Genomic DNA, 23,273 nt, shown 5'->3' with positions numbered 1-23,273 from the left:
TCCCTCTGCATCATCCCCTCCCCGCTCAACTCCTAGGCCAACATTGCATCTCCAGTCACAATTACATTTGTCTGCTCTAAGCGCCAGTTCAGGTCTTTTCCGTTAAAGCTCGATTTGCTACAGAGTGGCTGATTGTTGTTGCTTGTTGCGCTGACAACCACGGACTCCTTCCGAACGCCACCTTCTCTGCTGCGAAATCTCGACACACACACTCCGATTGAGACGAAACGGAAATTTGTATATTTATCGAAGCGTGCAACCGTCTATCGGCGAGCAATTTTCGGCTACTATTTCGCCTTCATTCCTCGCGCACTATTCAATTTCTCCACCACGTTGACACCTAACACTCCGTCGAGGCGACAGCGACCTTTCAGTCCTACTCCGGGGATTTGCAAACAAGGGGGTCTTCTATTCGGGGATCCTGCCAGCACCCTACGCAGTGGCACATGAGTAGCAAACTCTGGCAGTATTTTCTCCAAGATGACGTCGAAAGCTTCAAGCGGTTTCTGGCAGAGGCCTCTGGTTCCCGGACACATTGGAAATCTACAACGCCCACCTCTTCCGCTTTCGCATCCACAGGGACTGCCGCTCTGGGAGTTTCTCCAGGCTCATCCTTGAAGAATCGCCCACCTACCTCACCGTCCCCAAAGCAGCTGCCGGATAAGCACCCTTCCTCGTCAACGCGGAATGCGCCAATTGCATTAACCCGTGCTGATGTAAATGCCAAGGACCAATATGGTCGCTCGCTGTTGCACCTTATAGCCTCGTCGCAGAAGGAGCATGCGATTGACTTTGCGATGGCGTTGCTGGAGGTGCCGTACGTCGATATATATGCGCAGGATTTGGAGAGTGGATGGACTGCGCTGCACCGAGCATTATATGCCGGGAATGTGACCATCGCACACGCGCTAATCGTCAGGGATATTCGCGATGCTACTGGCTTTAGGATGCCTGGTGGAGTTCACCATCCCTCCGGGGGCCTTATTAAGATCAAGGACCGCGAAGGGAACAGTCCCTTTGATGTCTTTGGGGCAACCATTTTACCCCGTGATATCGTCAACCGGTCTTCGGAACGTGAATACACATCAGACGAGAGATATTCCGTGTCAACCGCTTCTTCTGTCGCATCCGAATCTGATCACGATATTGGGGGAGGCAGAGCAAGACCTGCAGTAAATTTGTGTGGTGACGAGGTGTTCACTTTTGGTAGCAATAAAAATCTGAACCTTGGACTGGGAGATGAAGGCGATCGCCAGTTTCCGGAACGAATCTCTTTGACTCGTCCGGACCATTTGCTATACACGTTCCACCGCGAATATGAAGCTATTCGTGCCGCGCGTACGGGATCGGATCCCGGCTCTGTGCAGCCTGATATAAGCTCTGTGACAGAGATACCCACCTTGGTACGGGCCCGGCCTATTAGCTTCAGACAGATTGTAATGTCTAAACTACACACCGGAATACTTACGAATGACCCAGTGTCAAATTTGTTTGTTTGCGGTTTTGGCCCAGGAGGGAGATTGGGGACTGGAGACGAAAATACAAGGTTCAGTTTCGTTTGTATCGAGGGAGGCGGCCTTGCGGGAAAGAAGGTCGTTGCATTGGCTTTGGGACAGGACCATTCCATCGCCATCAGCGAACAGGGAGAAGTGTTCTCATGGGGAAGTAATAAATATGGCCAGCTGGGCTACACTCTTCCCCAGACGAACAAAAAGAACGATGTTCCTATACAAACCACCCCACGACAAATCTTCAACCCTCTCAAGAAAGAAGCCATTATCGGCGCTGCAGCATCATCTATCCATTCCGTTGTGTTTACCCCCACAAGTTTATACACTTTTGGTAAAAACGAAGGCCAGCTAGGCCTTATTGATGCTGATGCCCGCTCCCTCGAGTCGCAAACCATTCCTCGACGAGTAGGGGCATCGCTTTTCAGCTCTCCCGTTGTCATGGCTTCAGCCATCGACCGAGCCACGAGCTGCCTGCTCGAAAACCACGAGGTCTGGGTCTTTACGCACTATGGTTATTCAAAAATAGTGTTTCCACTCGACGGGACCTCGAGCTTCATAAGAGACAGCTTCATGTCGACCAGATACGGCTCATCGACCAATTACATATCCAAAATTACATCTGGTGGCAATACTATATGTGCCATGTCGAGTTTTGGTGAGGTTTACACAGTTGACGTTAGCCGCAAGCCTGATATCAGTTCTACGGCCTCATCTACAACCAACCCAGCCAAGATTCGTAACTCACTACCCCAACCGTCTCGTGTGTGGTCTATCAAAAAGGCCCACATGGCCGTCCGAGATGTTGACGTTGGTCAAGATGGGTCGATCATCATATGTACCGAATCCGGATTCGCCTGGAGGAAGGAGAAACTTGCAAAGATCAAGGATGCCGACAGTAAAAAAATGTCAGGAGAGACTCGGTTGAAGGATTACAAATTTGTTCGGGTTCCGGGCCTTTCCCGCGTCGTGGCTGTTAGGAGTAATGCGTTTGGAGCGTTTGCAGCTGTCCAGCGTGGGTGCAATGTGGCAAGAGAGCAAATCTGCGTTGACACCTGCATGCTATGGCGTGATCTAAGGCCCCTTTCGCCGTTTGAGGGTATATTGAAGCAGGGAGATTCCGACAGCCGTACGTCAATGTCTATGGATGTTATGATCGGGGACAAATACATCAAACCGTGCAACCTTGAGTCGGCGATTAAGTCTACCTTGGACGACGCTGCTCGCTCCAACCATTTCCTCAATTCGATCGTTTGGGTATCCACGACATCTTCAGATGTACGAATTCCCGTGCACGAGTTTATGCTGGCTGCTCGTAGCTCGGTTTTGAGGCGAGCATTCGCTGAGTTCCGCAGGTCGTATTATTATTCAATCCCGGACGTCTTCGGCATTGAGTACGACAAGAACGGACATATCACGATCAAATTCAATGACGTCGATTTTCTATCCATATTCAATTTGGCTCTTTTCTTGTATACTGAGGAGATCTACGATGTCTGGACGATGGCACGACAGTCGCCATCACAGGCTGCTGAGTACAAACGAGTTCGAATCGAAGTCTTAAAGCTATCTACGGTGCTTGAGCTTCAGGCTCTTGAGCGTGCATCGCGGTTAATGACGTTACCGCATAAGCGTTTAAATTTAGATATGGAGCGAGCGTTTAAGGATCCTAATTTCTTCGAAAATTCCGATGTTATTATTGAACTTGATGGCGGTGATATGAAAGCGCACAGCCAGATTTTATGCAAACGCTGCCCCTTTTTTGATGGTTTGTTCTACGGCAGAGCTAGTGGCCGCTGGTTGGCTGGCAGGCGCGCTGGCTCGCCCGATTCCATAGATCCTCTTCGGATTGATTTGAAGCACATCAGTCATGACATCTTCAAGTTCGTGATGCGTTACATATACGCAGATACGGATGATGAACTTTTCGAAGATGTTAAGTTGAATGACTTGGCAGACCTGATTGATTTGGTCATTGATGTTATGGCCGTTGCGAATGAGTTAATGCTGGACCGTCTCGCACAGATATGCCAAAAGTTACTGGGCCGTTTTGGTAGATATCCTTTGTCCCTATCTGCTCGAGGGGGACATGCTAACTTCTTCAGTTAACAATCGGAATGCATGCCACTACTTAAATGCGGTTGCACCCTGTTCGGTGACGGCATTCAAGAAAGCTGCGTTGGAATATGTTTGTTTGAATCTTGAAACCATTCTGGAAAATAGGTATGTACCAAATTTCACTACGTGAGTGTCATTTCGACTCATACGTTGGCTTATTCCCATTTAGACTTCTCGACGATCTGGATGACGAGCTCTTCCGTGAACTCGATGAAGTTTGCCGAGCAAACCAACTAAATTGCCAGCCGATATCCAGAGGTCGGAATTCCGAGGACTACGTCGCAGAAAGGTATCCCGAGATTGTCCCCTTCGTGGGACAGGATAGACAGCGACGGATTGATTCAATGAGACTTCGGACCCGTCGGCACGAGGACGAATTGCGGGAGGGGAAATTCCGCCCGGGTTCAATGGAGAAGGGCATTCCATCTTCACCACTTGCTCGTAAGGCTATCGCGCCTGAACCAGCGCGTAAGGGGGCAGAGCCAAATGTTGAGGAAAACACTGTCCTGAAGTCGAAACAATCTACAGGTGACTTGATTTTCCAAATGGATGACGAAAATTTGCCCCCTGATGATCAGCTAGAGGGGAAATCCCCTTCTAGGATTGGTATTTCCCAGCAATTACAAGGAAATTTTGATCATGGCGATTCCAGAAGACATCCATTGCATGCTGTTGAAAAAGCAAACGATCCCGGATCAGAAGCGTACGCCCCGTCGCCGACTCAAATTGGTGCATCTATACCTATGGCAAAATCTCAAGAAAGAGCGTCTATAGGAGCCCCTTGGAGTTCTGTTGGACCTTCAGGTTCCAAGGCTGGCTTGAAGGATATCATGGCAGAAGCCTTGGGATCCCATCCGTCGGGCACAGGCTTGAATAAATCGTCCCGATGGGATGTGCCCGAAAGTAAACTCTCTGCATCAAAGCTCTCGCAGAGAGAACGCAAGAAGCTCCAGTATCAGCAAGCGCAGGAATTGTTTGCAGAACAAGAGGCATCTAGATCAACGCCCGCATCGCCCTGGCAAACTGTCAACATCAAATCGAATTCATCACTAGAAACACAAACAGAAAGCCACTGTCCGCAAAATGTCTCCGTGCCTACTCGCACTCCCTCCAAGGTACCGATGACATTGCGGCAAACCGTTTCAGGCGCCCCGTCACCGCAAAGCAGCACACCAACACCCTCTAAACAGAAACAACATGCACAAAGCCCTGAAATAGTGCCCTCTTCATTAACCAAAGCCTCACCCCGCCCCATCTCCAAGCCAGATTTCGTCCCACGGAGTTCCCTTGGAGCTATGTCAACCCACGCAACAACGCTAATCCAACCCACACCACGATCACTCACCTACAATATCACCCCTCGGAACAAACCCGACCAACAACAACAACAACAACAACAACAACGATACAATTACTCCTCCCCCTCCCCCTCTACCAGCCAACTCTCCCTCGCCTATATCCTCAAAGAGCAGCAAAGCGAGAAAGATGAGCTCCGCGAATCAGTCACTGCCAAGCACAAATTGCAGGATATCCAGCTTGAGCAGGAGTTTCAGGAATGGTGGGATCAGGAAAGTAAGCGGGTGCGGGAGGAGGCGGAGAGGGCGGAATTAGCAGCGAAAAAGGCTACGAGGACGGAAGTGGGGAGGGGAAAAGGACGATGGAGAGGTTGTGATAGAAGTGGTGGGGGTGGAAGTCGAAATAGATCCACGGGGCGTGGACCTGAGTCTGGGCCTGTGAAGAGCAAGGGTCCAGGTCAAGCCCGCTCTGACCGGGAACGAAGGGGCGGTGGTGGTAGCGTAGGAAATATTCCCGATACCTTAGCCCCGGCGGCGAGCATTGAAAAAGGGCCTTCTGCTTCTCTAACCCAGAATACTGCGAACCAGGATAGTAGGAGATCCTTTCCTGATCGTGGACGTGGAGGTAGGGTTAAGGGCCATGGTCATGGTCATGGGCCCTCTATAGGGGGAACGAGAAGCGGCCTTGGGAACGGGAAAGAGAAGGAGAGGGTAGTGTCATCGTCCTAGGATCTGTGACGGTGTTGTTTTTCCTAATTTCAATTCTTACTGTGTGTCGCTACGCGATCCTTCTTTCATTTCCATTTTTGTGTATATTGATTGCCTATATTTTTACTGTCAATTTGGTCCGGGTTGGGTTATTACATTCAGTTATATATGACGGGAACATATTGGGTAGTGTGTATTGTTAACAATAAAGAGGGTTCATTGACCAACAATGACGCAGGACAATCTCAATTTGTCAGGTTGTGATCAGCAAGTTGATGGCATGATAGTTCATATTAGCCATGATTGTGGTCTTATTATATCACTAAAGAGTAAGTGGGGACGGGATTGTGGATGAACAGCTTACCAGTTCTACTCCGTGCAGATTGTCAAAAATAAAGTGAACACATGCAATGGATAGCGGAAATGGGATCAAGGGTCGGGCAAGGGGATTTACCAACTAAAACAGATACAGAACCATATTCACAACTCAGAGGGGAAAAACGCTACACTGTCAACGATCTCCACCCCACCCTGTTACCTGATTAATTTCCATCCCCACTTCCGCGACGCCCCTTACTACGCCCACCAACGAGTCTGCCCAACCCCCCTGACCCCGCTGCACCCTTTCCCTCCTCTCCCTCTCCGCCTCAGACTCCAATCTCTGCCCTTCACCCCTAGCCACAATACTCGCTTCCTCCCTTGCACTCTTGGCCTCCTCTAATCCCACAACCTCCCCATCCCGAGCCCTCCCCAACACCGACCTCTTGATAACAGGGGTGAAAAACTCTAGCCATGCTGTCTCACTAAGCCCACAGGCGTACTCTTCGTCATACCGCGCATACCAGATGGCTGTGATAGGCTCATAGCGTTTCTCGAGCAGCCAGAGAAGCGGCCAGGTAATTATCCAGAGTTGAAGGAGCACGCAGGCCCACCAGACGAGGCTGTGTGTGCGCAGTTTGTTAAGGAGCGAGGGTGAATAGACGGTTAAGTGAGCGTTGTGTGTATGAATTTCTATGCAGATGTGACCGCGGTAATTGAGGGAGCGGATCAGGGTTGTGATGCCCTTGTGGAGCACGGGGTGGTTCCAGACTTCCAGAGCGCGGTGAAAGGTGAAGCTGAATTGGAGCGTTTAGTTTGGGGTGTTTTGTGAGTATTTTCACGCCCTTTCTTCCGTGCTTCTCATAGATATTCTATCATGCCACATAACGGGAACGGAAAACTTACGACTTGACTCCCGCCTTATCATTGCAGAATCGTCTGCACCATTCCTCCAAATCTGGTCCGTCACTCCCCGCCATCAACCCCTGGCCCTCCTCAAGATCTGCGTTCGTACCAGTACCAGCAACACGGTCCTGCTTCTTATTTTTGCTCCCACCTTTGCTCTTTAACCTCCCTCCCCTGTATTTCTTCCTTCCATCGTTATCTTGCACAACCTCCACAAACCGACACCGATCCCCCAGCTGATCAACATCCGGCAACACAGAGCCGACGCAATTAATGCGAAAATCAAAATCGACCACAGTATCCTTGCTGGATCCCTTGTTCGACCCAGAATTCTTGTTCGTGACCGTATGCGTGCCCTTAACGACTATAATGGGCACAGGCGGACGGTTTGCTTGAAATGTAACCAGAGAACAGAGCGCCTTAGGATTCTGGGAAAATTGCGGCTCGAGGGTCACCGTGTATGTCTTCTTGGCGGGCGAGGAGGATATCATACGCCCTCCAGGGATGTCGTAAGGGCTCACCAGGCGCCCTACGGACGAGAGATTGTTGGTGTTTATGGGGGAGCGGGATTGGGGGATTGTCAGAGTATCATCATCTGTGTAAGTAGGTGGGTTTTCTTCCGGCTCCACGTCCTGATATGTCTGGAGGGAATGGGCCGAGGCCGAAGATGGGAGAGGCGAGTCGTCCCTGAACGGACGGTTGGGTTTGGGCAGGCCCATTGGTTTTTTGTGTGAAGATGAAAAATATCGTTGGATATCTCCGGAGACGCCAAAACACGTATGCTCTTCAAAAGCAAACGTTCGCTCTCTGTGGTAGACAGAGAGCCGGGTAAGCGATCCAACTAAATTCCAGGCAACCCAATTCCTGAAAGAGCAGTGTATATAAAGGTCTAAGAATATAGCGTAATTGTATCCAAACCGAACAAACGCAAGTTCGTCGTAGAGGCACAACTGCAAAACTGCAGGAAAAAAAAAAATAGATGTATCCCCCACGCAGTATCAACACCCGACGGATACAGCGTCAAAATGAGTATAATATCCTAGATGTGTGGACAGTAAGAAACAGGCACCCATCGCGACTTTATAGGAGGACGAGCCTCTCGCCCCCTTTACAGTCCTCGGCAGAGCTGGCAAGCCTGCATCTAGGCATGAGACTATCCACTTATTCGCCCATCTTCGAGTGACAGAGCCTCATTGCGGGGCACGGGGATGGGGTGTTCGTTAACTAGTTAGTCGCTGATTAGTGCTAGGATTGATTCAGGGGCAGTGGTGAGGTTTCACTGCGATGCCAGACTATTTTATATCTGTCAGCACCATGTAAAAAACGGATCCTCGGCTATTCTTAACAAGTCAGTGAAATTGTTTTTGCCCCCTCTGACATTCCTCCTATCCGCGATCACGGAGTATGGGAGAAAGGTGGCGCTGCTACAGGATCGAGAGCAAGAAATAAATACAAAATTTTGAACCTAGAAAACACATCACTTAAGTACATCCTTATGCATTTCAGTTGCCAATTGTCTGGACAACTTTGTGTGTTAAAAATCACTAATTTGCATGCAGAATGTGCATTAATCTAGGCTTCGACATATTAATGAAGAGCTAACTAGTACAGAGGGATATAACTAAGTCTTTGCAGTGATAATTTCCCTGATAGGATTTGAGCATATTGACAATACTATTGATCACAGTATTGTTGAAATGAATCAACTCTTCAATAGCACCTGTTCAAATGATTAAACAATAAATATATATCTCATTCTTACAGGGGTAAATAAGAGGTAATTAATTATTCTTGTGCCAACTCAGCAACAATAGCTCCCTAGGTAAACACCGTTCCAAGGAAAGATAAGGAGTTAAAAAGCCATAGAAACCAAAACAAGCCAGGCAAGGCTGGGCAGGTAAGAAACAGCTCCCGGGAAATAGGAAAGCCAGAAAAGGGGAAGTTGGGAAAAGAGAACGCCACCCTGTACAAATTCAATAAGAAAAGGAGCGCGAAGGTTGCAGCATGTCATGTAAAAATGCGTAGGAAGCAAGGGGGTACACCAAGAACAGCCGCTGGAGGCAAAAGGAGCTATCATCGAGCAAGCTCATGTGACATATACATTGATTGAAAAGAGATAGGGAAGGGCCAAAAGTGCAGAGTGTAGCAGGAACACGAAATGGAATAAATGACAAAAGGCAGAAACTCCGCCACCAATCAATCATCTGCAACGGCAGGCTCACGGCTATCCCACATCCGCCTAATCAGCAGCTCGACATCACTGGGTCGATATGCGCCCTGTCCAACACCACCAGCGCCGCCAGTATCATCATCAATCTGATCCTCATACATATTGCCATCCGCAAGGACAACGGCGACAGAATTATGCCGCTGTGGTTGATTCTCTATATCGAATCGGTCACCCGGTTCATCGGAGTCGCCGGTGCGGCCTGAATCCTCTGACCTGCGGAGTCGTAGCTGGCTGGTTGACTTGGGCACTTTGCTTAGAAACTGGCTGTTGACGGTGGGGTCACTGTCGATGATCCGTGAGGATGAAGGGGGACGTGAGATGTTCCCGTTATTAGTGACGAGGTTCGCACCGGTTGATTGGCCTTGAGGTGTATTATTGGTTTTCCCGTTGGTCCCGGCCAATTTCTCAAGTCTAAGGAAGCTCTCTACGACAGGCTCTCTGAAACGGCGTACTACTGAATATTCCATTGTATATTTGTCATATGTCTTACGGGTTCGTTTCGCTTCGTTATCCGTATTTATTCCTGAGACTCCACCCGTTCCCATCATTCCCCTGCGGCCGTCTCTGGCACGGGAGTTGGATGGTCGGGATTGTGTAGCCGCCATAAAAGCCGGCTCCAATATAGATGATGGCGTTGTAGGGGAAGGGCCGGATATAGAAGGATCCGGCAACGAGGTAGTAAGAGCCGCAGTTCGCTGGAGCCATAGTTTCTGCTGTGTACGCGACGGAGGCTCTGGTTGGCGTCCGCGAGAGCTTGGACGTGTGGAACTCGTTGTAGTCTCCGGAGACGGTGGCGTGTTGGGGCAGTAATGAGGGTGGAAAGATAATGGGGTGTTGAGGTCAGAATCGGGGGTGGCTCCAACATTGGCATTAGAGCCATTGATGATGAATCTGGATACACCTCCTTCAATCGATGATGACGTTCCATGTGGATTAATAGATGAGCTGCTCCCAACTGTTGACCATTGTCCGGACAGCTCAGAATTGCGGACATGGCTTGAAGGAAGGGCTGATGGAGGACGGGCAGTACGGACTGCTGCTGGCGGCGTTGCGGTAGCTGAGACGGATGATATGGCAGGCGGAACTTTGGAGGAATGTGGGTGATGGAGGAGACGAGAAGCGATATCGTCCTGGTCAAGTGCAGTGGGTTCCCGAGAAACCCCAGGATCGGAGCCGCTAATATGACCTGACGTCTGCTGATGGCCTGGAGTCTCATCTGCTTCGTCTGTAGTATCGGTGGTTTCTACTTGAGTAAGGGGAGACTTTGTCGCAGGGAGCGTAGAATTGAGACTATTATCAGTGCTCATCTTGTTCGCGACCACCGAATTGTGTCTTGTGCTTTCCGGAGAATGAGAGCTAGTGTTATCTTCCCACTCGTCGTCGTCGTCATCCGAAGCCGCAAGCTCAAAACCAACAGTCTTTTTCTGTCCAGCCCTGTTGCCTGCTCCTGCTGCTGCTGCTGCTGCTCCCGCCTTTGTTATCGTATGGGGTTTCTTCAAGAGAATCCCCGAAGCAATCCGCAATGCGGGCGTGGAGAGGTTCTTGCGTATTGCGGGATTCGTGGCGTGGCCAGCTAGCGAAACTATCGAGCCATTCCAGCGTACGTTTTGATTGCTAACTCGCGGGCTCGTCGCAGGAGAAGCGGATGCCGACTTTTTGTGTTGGTGATGTCTCAGCGCAGGTCCAACTTGGGTGTCACCTTCCCCTGACGAAGTGTGCGCAGCAGCGAGTCTCTGAAGTCTGTTAATGTTCTTCAGCGACAGATTGCGCACATGCATATGCGGCCGGTGTGAAACAACTACATGCGGCCGGTGAGGTTTGTGAGTAGAAGCTTTATTGGTGTTATGGAGGTGCGGGGGGCCAGCTTCGGGTTGAGGTGTCTCTCGAGGTGGCACGGACGAATCTGGTGAGGCTTGTTGCTGGAAGGGTACGGAACGCTTATTTGAGGACGTCAGACTATTCTTTGACGGCATGGTGGGGCGGCAAAGTGGGAGAATCAGGGGTGGTTATTTGCTGTACAAACGCTCAGCCGTTTATTCTAGGCAACCTGCAGCGTCATAAATGTCGCCACAGCTGGGTTATTTTCGGTCGTGCTACAGGCTGTAGGAACAATGCGACTCGATTAATGATGTTTTTGGATATTCCACTCGCAACGGACACGGCTTAAAGGCAAGTAATTGGGTGGTGATGGAGGCGATTGTGCAATTATGGCCGAGACGATCAGTAAGTAGGTGCTGCAGCAGGCAATCTCCAAATCGCGCAAAGGCTCTCTAAGTAGCAGACTGGTATTTCACCATCAGCAATTCGAACCACAACATGGAATGGGCGGAAGGGAGGAACTGGCTGGGACTGGTTTGGAATTCACCGGACAGGGGAGGATACAATCCGAAGAGCACAACAATTCCAGACCTGGAGGTTGATGTCAAAAGGCCGATGCCATGACAAAGCAACGCCCGTAACTTCAACTCACCAGTTTGACTGGCGAGCGGGAGGCGGTGAGGGGCATCACGTGGGTGACTGGAAGGGCCCAGGGGATTGCCTAGCTACAGTGAAAAGCTTAGTTAAAAGTTAGTCAAGAGCTTAATTAAACTTAGTTAAAGACTTAGTTAAAGGACGCCTGAAAAGTATGCCTATGATAAAAGTAGCCAATATGAAATTAAATCACCTGCTGTACAGAGTACACCGATTGCCAACACTAACTTATTCTATTCTTTAGCAGAGGTACTCGATTTAAATGATATTTTTCAACGATATCTTGTTATGAACGCATTAAAACAGGGCTGCTTCCTATATAATTGAGACAGGTTAGAATCCTGTGTGTGCCATTGCATAACTGGCCCTGGAGCCATTAAATTGTTTCTCAACTATTAACACTTCATTCACCTCAATAAGCCTATCTTAGTATACCTTTTCTACTACATCAATACATCCAGATAGCCAAACCATGCCATAGATACATACTTACAATACCAACCAACAAAATAAATAAGTAAATGAATAAATAATAATGGAAATTGCATTTGGCCACATTTCGAAGAAAACCCATAAGTGCAAAAAGGAGACAACAGCAGAAAGATCGTAAGCTTCAGGGCAAATGGGAAGCACAGGAGACATATTAATTTGTGCATGGAAAATGGTAATTCACATTTGGCTCCATATCGCGGGAGGCAGCGGGAAACCACATTGGGTATCAAAAAGGGGGGGGGGGGGGGGGGGGGGAGAATAGATGGGGAAGGAGGGAGAAACAATGGGCTAAAAGTACAGCCAACGCCGCATGTGTCTCACAGGTCAATCAATCTGGGCTCTTCAACCGGCTTTGGGGTAACTTGCTGCTGTTGCTGTTGCATCTGCTGCGGCGGCTGTTGGGATAGGTATGACGGGTCTCCATCTGTAGACACGGGGGCAGTGGTGATATACGATTCATTTGCAACCGGTGGCATGTATTGCGGATTCGTTCCCAGTTCAGGTTGGGGCCAAGTAATGTAGGGATTGGGCAATTGAGCTATGCTTTGCGTAGGAGTTTCATAGGACTGGGACTGGGGCTGGGACTGGGTTGCTTGGAGCTGAGGATGGAATTGTGCGGGGGGAGGGACATCCTGTGACGGGGGGAGGCTTTGGTGTGGCGGATTCGCTAGTGGGACTGTTTGCGATGGCTGGAATTGAGAGTCTTTTCGCATTATGGGAGATGAGGGTTGATACGGGTGACCGGATCCAGGAACGTATTGCCCTGGAGCTGTTGGGGGCTCCTGGCCGACCGGAATAGTGACCGGTTGTGCGAAATAGTAACCAGTGGGCCCAGGTTGGCCGCTAATTTCAGCTTGTCCAGGCGGTACAGGGTGTCCCTGAGGCATGGAATGGTTCTGGTATTGAACTACAGGATTTGTAGGTGGCGGAGAGGTGTACGGTTGGTATTCGTTTTGACGGTCCCATCGATCATTTTGCGGGGGATTAAAAGGCGTTATTTGTGAGTGAGGAGCACCAGAACGCGGATCATACCCGGAGCTCACTGACGATTGACGCTCAGGAGGACGATACTGGCTAAGAGGAACGGCTTTTTCTATAGGCGCTGAACCAAAGTAAAAGTTCTCCGCACCCCCCCTGGCATCGGTAAGATTTGGTGAGATGGATGGATATGCCGTTGAAGCAGGCTGGCTAGGTGGTAGATACTTGTAAGCGCCTAGGGTATGTTGTGCGTATGTGTTGGATAAACGGTCCTCGAGCATGCGATCGTAGTACCGTACAACCGTTGATAACTTGGCATGAAGATCAAGAAGGGTATCTAGGTTAAATTAGAACGAGGCTTGCAGATGGGACATTCAACCGACGTACCGTGTTTACTCATTGTTTCCCCATAAGTGCGTGCCAATTTCGGTCTTAGAGCGCCTATGCTTTCATACAGTTCCTGAATTTGTGGTTCTCGAAGGATCGTACCTGGTGGCTGGTGTTGCAACCGATCAACAAGCGTCGCGAATAAATTAATATTTTCCGCTTCCACTGCGCTAAGCTCATAGTCTTTCTTTGGCATGAGAGCAGCTGTGACTGCAGGTGTGGATGAATTTGCAGCGGTCGTGCTCTTTAACGCTGCTGCGTGTTTTTCCTTCTGTTCTTCCATGTCCCTCAATGACGCCTCGATGGCAGCTCGCAGATCTTGATCCTCATCTTCGTCTTTAGAAACACCGTTCGATCCAGCCATTTTTGGCTCCGCTACAGCGGGCTTGGGTTGGGGAACATATCCAACGCCATCATGAGCCTTTACGTCCTCAAGGCTCATCTGAAGTGCACGCTTGAGGTCCTCATCAAAGTCTGACTCAGCTCTGGCACTACGGGGTTCCATTGGAGGAGCAGTGGGCCTGAAGCTGGAGCCAGATTTATGATTCCCGGATTGGTTTGATGAATTCGAGGGGTTGAAAGATTTAGATGTTAATTTGGCGTAGCATCCGTCATCGACTCTTACAGCCTGCATGATACCCAGATGGGGAAGGGGAATGGTTTTGCTTGAACATTGCGCATCAAAGACATTACCGCAGTTCCTGCAGTGATGTTTCCGATTCGTGAATGTAAAAGCAGTTCGACATCGCATACAGACATCCGAATCTATCCATTCGGGAGGCTTTGGATTGGTTGGTTAGAAGAGATACATCCATAGAATCCTAATCGCCAAGGGGTTGTACACTTACAGCGCTGCTGTCAAGCATGCTGCTTGCAATGTCAGTTTTCGGTGGAAACTGATAACCTTCCCTCTGCAGACCCCGATAGGTTTCTCCAATGTACGATAAGTCACTTCGTGTTTGAGTCGCCAACGCCCATGTCTGAATGACCTCTAGTATTTTCATCTTCACTTCGCCATTGAGAGTCGCAGGTCCGGAAGCTCTAAGCAACGAAACGAGATTATCCATGAATTCGCGGGAGGCGATTTCCGCGAGAAAATGTTTCCCTCCATTTTTGACACATGTATCCGTCAACTGGCAATCGATTGGAGGTAAGCATGAAAGTAAAAAGACACTGGGAAAAGTGGGTTAGGGAAATTCAAGATATCGATCGAACCTTTAGAGTAGCTAGCTGTATATTCGGGTTCCTGCTCTCCAACCTTCTTTTCAGCGATCGCATAGCATCTCTGGGCTGTACACGTTTTGAGCGAATGATATCTGAAATTTCCAGGTTTGCTGCAATATCCTCTCTTTTGCTTTTGTTAGCAGGCTCCGTCACCATAATATAAATAAATAATCAGCAGGAGATTATGGCACATACAAGGAGGAGGAAGTTGCCTTTTCTACCTGTTCATCGAACGGAGAGGTAGAGCTAAACCAGCCCGCCATGATGGCGGTAGTCTATTAAAATTGTAGCTGCAGAAGCTCTCCAGGAGGCGGTGGACGGCGGTGGAGAGTGGAAAACTATCGCGGTGCGTGGTGGTGGATTGATAGGCAGAACGAGAACGCAACGAGTTGTGGGCCGAGGATGGTGAGAACCGTGGGGAAAGCGTAAGCTCAAACGGAAGCGTTGGAGTGACGTCGTTCAGGATACGAGCAGACCTTGAGTTCCTCTCTGTAACTGACCTGTGGAATGTGAAACTAAGTGGTGTAATTAGGTCCGTTAAGGCGGTCTTGGTCCTCGGTGTGGATTATTTTGTCAACGAAGGGGATTTGTTTCTGATATGGGGTTATTTATGATGTTTAGTTATAGGTAGTTACTGAGTTGTGGCAGTTGATGTCAGCTTTGTTCGGCTGAGGCTTCTTTTTTTCGCCGCTGCCTTGAGAAAGGGAAGTTGTCATATTTGCACTTGTACTGTACTGCACTGTACCATACACTCAAATACTTGTACCTATGATACGATTTTGGCAACAACTGGCGAACAACGTGCAAACAAACGCAGGTGCTAATGGTAGGTAACCGATATGTCACCGTATGGTCAGAGTACAGCCAGGACGTCATAAATTACCTCCTGTATGTATTTGTCCGCATCCGACAAGAAACCATTCTACAAGGCCTCTATACCTTTACATTCTCATCAACCAGATATTAACTACAGTCGTTTAGCCCATTCCGATCGCTATCCTCCGTCGCTTTGCGCCTCTGCTGCCTCTGCTCTGACTCTCTCGGACTCGCTCTCTTTTGGAGAAAGACCACGAACCGTTTTTGCACAGTCCACCGCCCGCTGTCCAACCTCCCTAAACGATAACCTTCCGAGAATGCGACTCTGCTGTAGTTATAGGCGGATATTGTAATATATCTAATGCCGTGTGGCCTCCCATGCTCCGGGAACTCGCCAGGAAACACCCTCAACCGTTCCCCGAAGCGCCAGTATCATGTGGGGACAGGGCAATTTCCACGGGGAGCTGCCCTATCGAAGTAACGAGTGTCCTTACCCTGGCTCGGAACCTGCCTATGGATTGGGTAACATGGATGCGTCTTTAAATATTGATGAAGGGGCATCTGTAAGTTGTGCCTAATGGACTGGTGGTTGGGTAATCCGTGTTGAAGTGCGAGATCTATCCGGATGACCTGCGGCTGACAATCTGTTCATCCAGCTGAATGAACTCCTCCGTATATCAGAAAATTGCATCCAGAGTTCAAGGATATCTCTTGGGAAAGGCCAGTTAGTTGTGGCTTTCAATAATTATCTTCGCGCTTCAGAGATCACCGTCAACGCCATTCCAAAACATCCAGATTATGAATACATGAAGAGACAACATCCTGGGTGGAATGACCGCTTTATAAAGCTAATGGCTGTAAGTCCAAAGAGGGCATGAGGGGTCTGGGCTGCCAGTGTCTGCAAAATAGATGCTAATGTTTGTAGTCTGTCCGATCACAAGATGAGGCAATGGTGAGCGTGAAGCAGAAAATTGATCAAGACAAAAAATCCCTAAACAATAACAATCAACAAACCACCTCATCACTGCCGAGAACACAATGTCATACACCTCCCATAGACCCGGAAACCAACAATAGCTTATCTCCCACAGCTTCCTACCACACACAAACACCACACGGACCAACACTTCGCATGTCCAGTCCCACCAGCTTCCAAGCGAAGCAACTCAACTCCCTTACGCTGCCACCAAGTCTGTCCATAGGTCAGCCAAAGCCCGACCCCAGATCTAAATCAGAGATTCCTTCTCGAAAACCAGTTTGTTCGACGTCAAGTGTTACAGATCCTCTTGCCCAAAGATTTGCGGAATTGAGAAACTTGCGTCAAAATCGAAACTCAATGTCTTCTGATCAGAACGGTGACCCTCCCACCACGTCTTTCGCATCTTCTCCTGTGGAACGCCCAGGATCGCGAAGCAACAGCATGACAACACTAAGCCACCCAAGCGCGAGGCCTCTTGGGCCCCGTGAGATGAACCCATCTCAAGGGGTCCTTACCATTCCACCAAAAGTTCCCTTGAATCACCCAGATACTTCACTCCCCCGCGTCCCAAGTCCGGCCTACAGCCCAGCCTGGACAGTTCCTTCACAACTACCTTTAAACCCGCCCAGGACTTCAACTGATAATGGCCGCTCTGCTTCGTCTTTTCGCGTGTCAGCTTTGAATGGTCCCAACGGCAAAGCCAGTGTATTTGTCAACACAGGTAATTTAAGTCGGTCTCAGACTCCAAATGGCGCCTACTACAAGGCAGATGCACCAAGCCGCTCCGTGGACATTCCATCACAACCCACCATACAACCAGAAAAGCTATATGAATATCTCCAGAAATACGAAGTACTACTCATCGATGTCCGTCCCCGCGACCGCTTTGACGGTGGCCACATATACTCCAAGTCCATTCTCTGTATAGAGCCTGTTGCGCTTAAAGAGAATGTGTCCGCAGAAGAACTCGAAGATCGACTTGTTCTGTCTCCGGACGGAGAACAATCCCTTTTCAGCAGACGTAACGAGTTTGACTTGGTTGTCTACTACGATCACAACACACGGGAAGCGTCTTACCTTGTTGGTTCTCCTGCGGGGAGCAGCAGACCACATCTAAGGGCCTTATATGACACCTTGTACGAATTCAATGTGTATAAACCACTTAAAGAGGGGCGACAACCAGCCCTTTTAATTGGCGGCCTCGACGCCTGGGTCGATCTGCTTGGGCCTCACTCCCTAGCCACTTCTCAAACCGCAGCTGTCATGAGTTCAATCCACGCTCGGGGTAGACCCCAGGCCGCTCCTCGACCCCTACGACGCGCCCCTACTGCAAGTGCCAATTCCAGCTGGGAGGTGAGGAAACGCAGATTGCGAGACTATACACCACTCAATTCCGAGGAAGAGCGAGTGTGGCTTGAGAAAGCCAAAAATGAGGAGATCGACCCCTCCACCTATACCACGGAAGATGGGACTATCACTGAGGAACCTGAAAACCTTGACGAACAAAAGCCGCATAGCCCCTTCGTACATGATTATGACGATTTCTTCAGAAGATTCCCTGAACCTCATGATATACGGCAATCTATGATGGGCATAGGGCCTGGAAACATCTCCGAAGTCCCCTTACCTGACACTCTACCACTACCTCTGTCTCTTCCTCGTCCAACTCCAGCGGTTCCTCGACCTATCTACAGTGGTGTCTCTGAGGGCAGAAATGCTCAACTTCCTCTTGCCCGTCAATCATCGGCGTCCAAAACTGCACTGTACGCTGCTAGTTCACCAATTGACCGCATGAAACTACCACGCACCGGTCTCGTCAATATGGGATCGACGTGTTACATGAACTCCATAATCCAGTGCTTGAGCGCTACTACTCAGCTAACCAAGTTCTTCATTGACAACCGGTACCATACTCAAGTCCAGAAAAACTGGAAAGGTTCACAGGGCATTCTGCCCGGCCTATTCGCGAACCTCGTACGATCATTATGGAAAAACGACGTTGAGGTCATCCGCCCGACCTCGTTTCGGAATTTTATCGGGCGATTGAACCCTGAATGGGCCGGTAGCAGACAGCAGGATGCGAAGGAATTCTTTGACGTACTTCTCGACTGCCTCCATGAAGACCTGAATATAAACTGGGACCGAACACCGCTCCGCCCGCTGACGACTGAACAAGAACTGCGTCGCGAACAGATGCCAATCGAGCAAGTTTCCACAATCGAATGGAACCGCTACTGCCACCGCGAATACTCATTCATCTCCTCACTATTCGCCGGCCAACACGCCAGCAGACTGCGTTGTAAAACCTGCAGTCGCACCTCAACCACCTACGAAGCCTTTTTCAGCATCAGCGTAGAGATTCCCTCATCCCCCAAATCCGGTAGAGGTGACCTGTACAACTGCTTCACCAGCTACTGTCAGGAGGAAATGCTGAGCGGCGACGAAGTCTGGAAATGCCCCCACTGCCGTCGCGAACGCGAAGCCACAAAACAAATCATCCTCACACGTGCCCCGCGCCTCCTCGTCATTCACTTCAAACGCTTCTCCCTCTCCCGCTTCCAGCAAACACGCAAAATAAACACCCCAATCAGCTTCCCCATCACCGGCCTAGACCTCACTCCCTTTATGGTGCGGCCGGACCGCTCTCCATCCCCCGATAGCAACGCTGATGAGACCACGAGTACTAACATGACGAACTCAGCCTTTTCAACCACCCCTCCCTACATCTATAACGCCTATGGCATTGTCCGCCATATCGGCTCTTCAAGCACCGAAGGACACTATGTGTCCCTTGTTAGAGACGACCGACGTGGATGCTGGCGTAAGTTTGACGATCAGAGAGTAACCGATTTCAATCCTGTGGGATTAAAGCCGGCTGATGGCCTGCAGAATGACCAGGCGTATCTGGTGTTTTATGAGCGAGTTCTAACGAGCTAGACATGATTCTTCATTTGCGATTTTGTTTCATATTTTTTTTTCCTTGCTTGTCTTCTCGCTCTGTGTGTGTGTGTGTGTGTGTGTGTGAATTGGGAAGGGTAGGTAGGATAGGAGAAATGAATGAGATTGCATTGTCATATTGTGTAATTTTCTTACCCTTTTCTTCCTGGTTTGTATTCCAGTTTGTGTGATTCCCAAGACCTGTTTTTGATATGCGGATTAAGAACCTGGGCCACCCGTATTTTATGCCACTCTTTCTTTGGGCTTCGTTGGTCAATCATGGTCAATTCAACCTGTGGGGTTCAAAGCCAAATTGATAAACGCCCTCTTCATCTTATCTACCTATATCCCATGTATACTGAAGGGTGTCTCTAACGTCATTTTACGATTCTCATATTTCGTCATTGCTTCTATCGATACCACTTCCTTAAGCTCAATTTCATTTTTACCCCATCGCATGGCCAACAAATTTTGCCCGAGCATGTCATAATTGAGAAGTTTTGATTCCCAGATTCCCAACAGAACTCCTCTCTGCGTTTTTGCTTTTCGAGGCTATTATCTGTGAGAATGTAGAGAATGCAGAGTCTTGCTACAGTGGTTATAGAGCAGCGATACCCACTTGTGGTATATCATCTGTGCGGCTGCTGCAAAGGTAGCACACATTTGTATTTGTATTTCAGAAGAGAGATTCGGACAAGAGATGAGAGAGTGAAAGATTATGAGCTGATTGAATTACTAAATATTTGATACACTATCAACCACAGTATATCTATGAAGTATGCTAAATGAGTCAAAAACGAGGTCTTTAAAGCACCTTCAAGAGCGTAATGAAAAAACCTGCTGCGCTTTTATAGGTAGGTGATGGGATCAAATTACAGAAAAAAGAAACGATCCTGATTGGTTTGCATATTTCTCAATCAAGAGCTCAATGAATAAATAATACATGTCTTTTTATTTCTTTCCCTTCCCTCCCCTTTCGTCACTCACATGTACACAACAACTTCACTACAGAAGGAAAAGAGAAGGAGAAAAAAAAAAAAAAAGAAAAAAATCAAAGAGTTCTAACTCCATATGCCCACATCCTTTATGTTTTAGAAAAACGTTTTACAGTTCATCATGTCCGCTGGGTTCATCGTCATCACCACCAGGTGCCCCACCTGCACCACTGCCGTACAACTTGCTAGTAATTGGATATGCAACGTTGGACAGTTTCTCCTTCTGCTCCTCGAAGTCCTCAGTCGTGGCTTTCGCGGCGTTCTCCTCAAGCCAGTCAGTGGTTTCCTTGACAGCTTCCAAGATCTATACCACAAAGCAACATACGTTAGTCAAAAATTCAGTTGATATTTATGAAGAAGGACGGTTCGAGTCTTAAAATGGGGGAACAAAACATACCGTCTCCTTATCTTCTTTATCGATCTTCCCACCAAGTCCCTCCTCATCCTGCACCTGATTCTTAAGGCTGAAGGCATAATTCTCCAGCGTATTTCGTGCGTCAATCTTCGCCTTCATCGCCTTATCCTCCTCAGCAAATTCAGCCGCCTCAGCGACCATACGGTCAATCTCTTCTTGCGACAAGCGGCCCTTGTCGTTAGTGATGGTAATAGACTCCGCTTTGCCGGTGCCCTTATCACCCGCGGTTACCTTGAGGATGCCGTTGGCGTCAAGTTCAAAGGAGACTTCAATTTGGGGAACGCCGCGGGGAGCGGGTGGGATGCCAGTCAACTCGAATTTGCCGAGAAGGTTGTTGTCTTTGGTCAATGGGCGTTCGCCCTCGTCTGGTAATTGTTAGTGGGTTTCCAATGGGAAGATAGGGGATTAGATTGGAAGGGGGTGGATTATCACGTACAAACTTGGATAAGGACTACAGGCTGGTTATCAGCGGCGGTTGAGAAGATCTGAGACTTGCGGGTTGGGATGACGGTGTTGCGGGGAATTAGCTTGGTCATGATGCCACCGGTGGTTTCGATGCCGAGAGTCAATGGGTTAACGTCCATGAGGACGATCTCGGAGGCCCCTTCGTCTCCAGAGAGAACACCACCCTGAATAGCAGCGCCAAAGGCAACAGCTTCATCCGGGTTGATACCCTTGCTGGCCTTCTTGCCACCAAAGAACTCCTCGAGGAGGGCCTGGACCTTGGGGATACGGGTTGAGCCACCAACGAGAACGATATCGTGGATCTCAGACTTCTTGACTTTAGCGTCCTTGAGCACCTGCTCGACGGGTCGGAGGGTCTTCTTGAACAGATCCATGTTCAATTCTTCAAATTTGGCACGGGTCAGGGTCTCTGAGAAGTCCTTGCCATCATGGAAGGCTTCAATTTCAATGCGGGTGGACATCTGGGAGGACAAAGTGCGCTTGGCCTTCTCAACTTCGCGCTTCAGTTTGCCCATGGTCTTGAGATCCTTGGTAATATCAACGTTGTGTTTCTTGTTGTACTGCTTCACGAAGTGGTTGATGACACGTTGGTCGAAATCTTCACCACCCAAGTGGGTGTCACCGGCTGTAGCCAGGACCTCGAAGGCGCCGTTGTCGATGGACAGAAGAGAAACGTCAAAGGTACCTCCACCGAGATCATAGACGATGATCTGGCGCTCGTCCCCGGTCTTATCCAGACCGTATGCGATAGCGGCGGCGGTGGGTTCGTTGACGACACGGAGAACGTTGAGGCCAGCAATGGTGCCGGCATCCTTGGTAGCCTGTCTCTGGTTATCGTTGAAGTAGGCGGGAACAGTAACGACGGCGTTGGTGACGGTCTTTCCGAGGTAGTTCTCAGCGACCTCTTTCATTTTGCCCAGTATCATGGCGGAGACTTCCTCTGGGGTGAAGGTCTTGTCCTTGCCGTTAACCTCTACCTTAACCTGCGGTTTGCCATCTTTGTTGACAACTCGGAAGGGGAAATGCTTAATGTCCTTTTGGGCATCTTGGTCGTCAAATTTCCGGCCGATCAAACGTCTAAATCATGGGAGGGACAACAACGGTCAGTGAACATATTGCTAAAATAAGAGTGTGAACGAGTAGCGGACATGTGCACATACTTGATATCAAAAATGGTCCTTTGGGGATTCGCAGCATACTGGTTCTTCGCCGCGTCACCAACCAACCTCTCATCATCGGTAAAGGCCACGTATGACGGAGTGATTCTGTTTCCCTGGTCATTCACGAAGATCTCCACTTTACCATTTTGCATCGCTCCGACGCAAGAATATGTAGTTCCCAAATCGATACCAATTACTGCAGTGAGATTACCAAAGAAAGGAAAGAAGTCAGTAAACTAATCTCTACTCATCTTTCCTCTTTAATTGCATGCGGTTCAAGAATTTTTTTGAACGAAAACATACCGGTTCCATAATCCTCTTTCAACGGAGCTTGATCGCCTTCTGCATGTGCAGTTCCCAGCAGAGCCAGAGGGGCAATGAAGACGAGAAGGAGGTAGAGTACAGTTGTCCAAGCGAAGGGCGAGGACGAGGCATCACGCCTCGACATTCGAGACATGGTGTATGTGTGTAGAACGTATGGGCCGACAGGGAAGATGATCTCAGCTGGTTTGTTTCAAGAGAAACCGCTGTCAGAGGATGTTGAGACTCTAGGACTCTCCTATTCTGTCTATTTCAACTGTGGCAATGGGAGAAAGAAAGGCGAAAACTAGGGTATCTAATTGCAATGCAAATGAATGATTGTATGTTTCCTCCTCTAGCTAGGTCGTCAGCATAGATATCGGGGAGACAACGGGTGAGAGAAGAAAGGGGAAGGTAGAGCGCCAATATTATAAAAGAAGAAGAAGAGGAGGATTGAGGAGTGAGGAGTGAGGAGTGAGGAGTGAGGAGTGAGGAGTGAGGAAGAAGTTGAAGGTGAGGATATATAAAAGAAGTTCGAAGGTGGTTATATATTCCATTGCCATAGTTAAC

At 49.0% G+C, this 23,273-nt stretch overlaps 6 protein-coding genes across 6 annotated transcripts; 2 read left to right on the top strand and 4 right to left on the bottom strand.

Annotated features, from left to right (window-relative positions):
- Window positions 1–446: 446 nt before the first annotated feature.
- Window positions 447–5,650, top strand: PADG_03567 (uncharacterized protein; the record flags this gene model as incomplete). Its single annotated transcript, XM_010761209.1, has 3 exons — window positions 447–3,561; window positions 3,614–3,731; window positions 3,796–5,650. 3 exons carry the CDS (start codon window positions 447–449, stop codon window positions 5,648–5,650), a joined length of 5,088 nt encoding a protein of 1,695 aa, XP_010759511.1.
- A 490-nt stretch (window positions 5,651–6,140) lies between these two features.
- Window positions 6,141–7,572, bottom strand: PADG_03566 (uncharacterized protein; the record flags this gene model as incomplete). The annotated part of the gene is made up of 2 exons (XM_010761208.1): window positions 6,141–6,744; window positions 6,854–7,572. The coding sequence occupies 2 exons, from the start codon at window positions 7,570–7,572 to the stop codon at window positions 6,141–6,143; spliced, it is 1,323 nt and encodes a 440-aa protein (XP_010759510.1).
- Window positions 7,573–9,049: 1,477 nt separating this feature from the next.
- Window positions 9,050–11,056, bottom strand: PADG_03565 (uncharacterized protein; the record flags this gene model as incomplete). Its single annotated transcript, XM_010761207.1, has 1 exon — window positions 9,050–11,056. One exon carries the CDS (start codon window positions 11,054–11,056, stop codon window positions 9,050–9,052), a length of 2,007 nt encoding a protein of 668 aa, XP_010759509.1.
- A 1,308-nt stretch (window positions 11,057–12,364) lies between these two features.
- Window positions 12,365–14,899, bottom strand: PADG_03564 (ESCRT-0 subunit protein VPS27; the record flags this gene model as incomplete). Its single annotated transcript, XM_010760791.1, has 5 exons — window positions 12,365–13,362; window positions 13,413–14,193; window positions 14,261–14,545; window positions 14,628–14,760; window positions 14,832–14,899. 5 exons carry the CDS (start codon window positions 14,897–14,899, stop codon window positions 12,365–12,367), a joined length of 2,265 nt encoding a protein of 754 aa, XP_010759093.1.
- Window positions 14,900–15,886: 987 nt separating this feature from the next.
- PADG_03563 (uncharacterized protein) lies at window positions 15,887–19,368 on the top strand (the record flags this gene model as incomplete). The annotated part of the gene is made up of 3 exons (XM_010761206.1): window positions 15,887–16,015; window positions 16,109–16,309; window positions 16,378–19,368. 3 exons carry the CDS (start codon window positions 15,887–15,889, stop codon window positions 19,366–19,368), a joined length of 3,321 nt encoding a protein of 1,106 aa, XP_010759508.1.
- Window positions 19,369–20,472: 1,104 nt separating this feature from the next.
- Window positions 20,473–22,860, bottom strand: PADG_03562 (chaperone DnaK; the record flags this gene model as incomplete). Its single annotated transcript, XM_010761205.1, has 5 exons — window positions 20,473–20,667; window positions 20,761–21,143; window positions 21,215–22,320; window positions 22,404–22,599; window positions 22,707–22,860. 5 exons carry the CDS (start codon window positions 22,858–22,860, stop codon window positions 20,473–20,475), a joined length of 2,034 nt encoding a protein of 677 aa, XP_010759507.1.
- Between the last annotated feature and the right edge of the window lie 413 nt (window positions 22,861–23,273).

Source organism: Paracoccidioides brasiliensis, assembly GCF_000150735.1.
Source record: "Paracoccidioides brasiliensis Pb18 unplaced genomic scaffold supercont2.4, whole genome shotgun sequence".
NCBI classification, from domain to species: domain Eukaryota; kingdom Fungi; phylum Ascomycota; class Eurotiomycetes; order Onygenales; family Ajellomycetaceae; genus Paracoccidioides; species Paracoccidioides brasiliensis.
This window is presented reverse-complemented; position numbering and strand designations above follow the sequence as displayed.